The sequence below is a fragment of the Branchiostoma belcheri genome, unplaced genomic scaffold, assembly GCF_001625305.1.
Source record: "Branchiostoma belcheri isolate BF01 breed outbred unplaced genomic scaffold, Haploidv18h27 scaffold18, whole genome shotgun sequence".
NCBI lineage: Eukaryota > Metazoa > Chordata > Leptocardii > Amphioxiformes > Branchiostomatidae > Branchiostoma > Branchiostoma belcheri.
The window spans coordinates 3726633-3731301 of record NW_017803268.1 but is presented as its reverse complement, the minus strand read 5'-3'; the positions used below and the strand labels follow the sequence as shown (position 1 = coordinate 3731301).

At 40.2% G+C, this 4669-nt stretch overlaps 1 protein-coding gene across 2 annotated transcripts in view; it reads left to right on the top strand.

Moving 5' to 3' along the window:
* LOC109467347 overlaps positions 1–1598 on the top strand; it is an 8771-nt gene extending 7173 nt beyond the window's left edge. For both annotated transcript variants that reach the window (XM_019765292.1, XM_019765291.1), the window contains exons 4-5: positions 153–391; positions 719–1598. In XM_019765292.1, the coding sequence (XP_019620851.1) occupies positions 153–391; positions 719–1336 (857 nt within the window). In that variant the 3' untranslated portion in view covers positions 1337–1598. The remainder of the gene's footprint in view (positions 1–152; positions 392–718) is intronic.
* Positions 1599–4669: the final 3071 nt, after the last annotated feature.

The window sequence follows — 4669 nt, the reverse complement described above, 5'->3', positions numbered from 1 at the left end:
ATATATATATATACAATTGAGAATTAGGCACTAGATAATATTTGTACGCTGGAAATGAAAGTACATGAGGATTCTCTCAGTGAAAAACAGATTCGCGTAGCATAAGGAATTTTAGCGATGCAAGGCTAACTTTTACCTTTTTCTATCTTCAGTGCCATGTGGTTCAACGTTGCTGACGAAGGCTCTAGAAGCGAGCGGGACGATGCACACAGTGTCAGAGTCTGACCTGTACGTCAACCTGAGCCGGTACGTCATGACGAAGACGGACATGCCAGAAGAGGAGATGGGGATGCTTCTAGACGTCATCAAACACATCAACACCCTCTTCAACTACAACCTGCTTCAGGAGGACCCTTGTAAAACAACGGTCTGTTACAAAATGCGGGGCCAGGTTAGTATACTTATTAGTAAATATAGTAAATCATTATAAGCGATGGACTTTTTAGTATGGCCGTTATTAAGAATGTAGAACTGTTCCAAAGCGACAATAATTGTGTGTGTGTGTGTGTGTGTGTGTGTGGTGTGTGTGTGTGTGTGTGTGTGTGTGTGTGTGTGTGTGTGTGTGTGTGTGTACTGTGTGTTTGCGTGTGTTAAATCTACCTAAGTCTTCTTTTACCATTGTCAATGTTACAGTTTTTTTTTATGTGCACACGTACACATTTATTGTCATGCCATATTCGCCAAATTCATTGCAAGTAACATCCACTTGCATCTCCAGGTTTGTTTCGTAGCAGACCTCCTCCAGAGGGCCTTGCCACAGGTTAAGAACATCTTCCTCTACCGGAGCCTTCTGGGTACTGTGGACTCGTACGCCCATCTGATGGCGGAAGGTCGCTACTGGAAGTACTGGCTTCAAACGTCTCTCAAACTAGATTCCCTCTACATTAACAACTTTAATGATCTACTGGTCGCTCCTCTACGGGAGAATCCTGTTTTTGAGTCCATCCCTGTCCCACATGGGGTTGTGTGGTTCTCTGTGTGTACTTGGCTCGCGTTGATGCAGAAAGCTCGCGAGCTGAGAACACAAGATCCGCACCACTTTTTCCATGTCATATTGAGGTACGAGGAGTTGTGTACGTACAAGGATGAGATGGTTATAGAAGTCATGGATAGGCTGGGTATCAAATGTGTTGACGAGGATGTAAAAGTGAAGATAAGAAAGGTGTTTGGAGTCCACAGTCAGGCTGGGCATTACCTAGACAAAAGGGGTGCAGGTGGGGGAGGAAGTTGGGTTGGAGAATGGGAAATGGGGATCATTTCAAAGGTTCTGGAACATTCCAACATGGGGATCAACGAACCCAATTTTGTAATCGATGGAACCGTCACTCAGATCTGAGTACAAACATGTCCTGAATCATTTGACGTAAGATAATCTTATCATTATAGTTTCATGGATATTTTATGTCCTTAATTGTTGGCAAAATATTTCATCTAAGACCATGCAGTTAGAATAGACCAAAAACCTTTAAACCAGCACAGGGATGTGGTAGACAGGAAAGGATTGGAGCCAGAGACAGCTGAAAAACTGACCACAGACCTCAGTGTGATCTAGTTATTACCTCCATGAAAAATGGAGGTATTGTTTTTGGTGTGTCTGTCTGTATGTATATATGTATGTATGTCTGTGTGTGTGTCTGTCTGTGTGTGTTTCCGCAACTTTGTGGTCAGCATAACTTCAGAACGCCTTTATGGATTATAATGATATTTGGTATGTTGGTAAGTCTTAGGAAGACAAACGTCAAGGTCAAATATGGACCTCCTGGTGGATGACCTTGGTACTGCAGCAGAACTTCCGGTTTTTGTATCTTTTGTCCTGAACATGCTATGGTCTTGATGTTTTGGTGACAGATTGCTTTTCCTGTCAGAAATAAGTGGTGTGAGTTTGGCCCCCCTAGCAGCTTGTTCTGGAAGTGCAGGGCACTTTCTGGCGAAATGTTTAAAAGACAATAAGTCCAGATAGGAACAACATATTTTCATTATTCTTGGTGTGTAGGTAGCTGAGAGAGAGATGTACATGATTAAATGCAAATTATGCAAATGAGGACTTTATTTGCATAATTAATGAGGAAATTCTATGATTACAGTGTTTTACATTATACTACTTTCATACATGTAATGTATGTAACCTATGGCAGGCAGAACATTAACAGATACTAATTTTGCAAATGATGACCTAATTTGCATAATTTATGCAAAAATTCTATGATTTCTTAATGGTGAATAATGGGAATGTCATACTTGGGACATCTGTAAGTTAATCAAAAGTTAACATGCATCACGATGCATATATCATATTAATGCGGAGGTAATTTGCATAATTAAAGAGGAAATTTACATTTACATATCAAGCCCATATTTCATGGAGGTATCAAATCTCGGAATTCTTGTTTTGTATGTGAGACGTAACTCATAGTTACTCATAGAAGAAGAAACTGTGGAGACAAATAATGGTGGCGGAGTCTGTATGAGAAGAAAGGGAAAATAAAGAGTTGATCTAACATAAATCTATAACGATTGATGGAAAAATATACTTAGAACGTATTTAGAAAAATAAAATAATTAATTTACCTAACGCCTCTGTCTGTGTCTGTGTCTGCCACTCCTCTCGAGCTCTATCTCTCTATCTATACCTCTATATGTATGTGGTATCTATACCCTCTCTCGATCGATAGCAAGCCAATTTTCTTATTTATGTTTAGTATTTCGCGCTCTAAAAGAAACTATCGCAAAATCGCACTGACGCAAAATTTCGCTTTCCATGCTGATAATTTCTATTCCCTGGTGCTATGCATCCTGGGAATGGGAAATGACGAATGAGGGCCTCGCTGTCGTGGCGGACTTCGTTTCCTTACCCGTCTGTGCCTGTTATCATGTCTCTATAACCATAGTTTATTCATGATTGATATTTTCATCCTCATTCCAAACATATTGTTCGTTTTTTTGGTCGATTAAGAGCTAAAATGGCACCCAAAATACCAATCATGTCACCCAGCAGTATGTAAGCATTGCCTTCTCTTCATCTCTCTCATCTTAGATCATTAAAAATTCATATTTTCATCTTCTTTCCAAGGATATGTGTCGATTGATTTTCTTTGTGTCCAGAAAATTGTGTTCACAGCTGAATACTTCGCGTTGATTAAAAACCTGCAAGGATGAACATACTACCATAGAAACGAAGCCACGTTACAAGCCTCACTGGGTAGCCTGGAATCAATCCATGAACGCTTTATCTCCGCTCCGTTCCTCCGCTCTGCCTTCACCGGAGCGGAGACAAAGCGTTCACGGATGGATTCCAGGCTATCACTGGGTCAGTCTACTGAGAAAGACTAGGTGAGGGAACTCTAGGTGAGGGAACTTTATTGCGTCGGATCGAAATTCTGAACTTCAAACATGTAACTACCAACACAGATAAACTTTTATGACAGCACAATACCATAGACGTTATCCTGTAACAAGTAAGCATCAAGACCTTGAATGAATGAATGAGTTTATGTTCATTAATAATTCATATTTTCATCTTCTTTCCAAGGATATGTGTCGATTTTCTTTGTGTCCAGAAAATTGTATTCACAGCTGAATACATCGCGTTGATTAAAAACTGCAAGGATGAACACAATACCATAGAAACGAAGCCACGTTACAAACCTCACTGGGTCAGTTTACTGAGAAAGACCAGAGTGACTGGTCGAAAGCTCGAGCTCTAGGTGAGGGAACTTTATTGCGTCGGATCAACATTTTGAACTTCAAACATTTAACTACCAACACAGATGAACTTTCATGATAGTACAATGCCATAGACGTTAACCTGTAACAAGTAAACATCAAGACCTTGAATGAATGAATGAATCTATGTTCATTAAAAATCCATATTAAATTTTTCATCTTCTTTCCAAGGATATGTGTCGATTGATTTTCTTTGTGTCCAGAAGATTGTGTTCACAGCTGAATACTTCGCGTTGATTAAAAACCTACAAGGTTGAACATAATACCATAGAAACGAAGACACGTTACAAGCCTCACTGGGTAGCCTGGAATCAATCCGTGAACGCTTTATCTCCGCTCCGTTCCTCCGCTCTGCCTTCACCGGAGCGGAGACAAAGCGTTCACGGATGGATTCCAGGCTATCACTGGGTCAGTCTACTGAGAAAGGCCAGAGTGACTGCTCGAAAGCTCTAGTTCTTGGTCGGGAAACTTTATTGCGTCGGATCAAAATTTTGAACTTCAAACATGTAACTACCAACGCAGATAAACTTTTATGACAGCACAATACCATAGACGTTATCCTGTAAACATTAAGACCTTGAATGAATGTATGAATGAATGAATCTATGTTCATTAATATTCATCTTCTTTCCAAGGATATGTGTCGATTGATTTTCTTTGTGTCCAGAAAATTGTGTTCACAGCTGAATACTTCGCGTTGATTAAAAAATGCAAGGACAGTCGGACACAATACCATAGAAACGAAGCCACATTACAAGCCTCACTGGGTCAGTCTACTAAGAAAGACCAGAGTGACTGCTCGAAAGCTCGAGCTCTAGGTGAGGGAACTTTATTGCGTCGGATCAACATGTTGAACTTCAAACATGTAACTACCAACACAGATAAACTTTTATGACAGTACAATACCATAGACGTTATCCTGTAACAAGTAAGCATCAAGACCTTG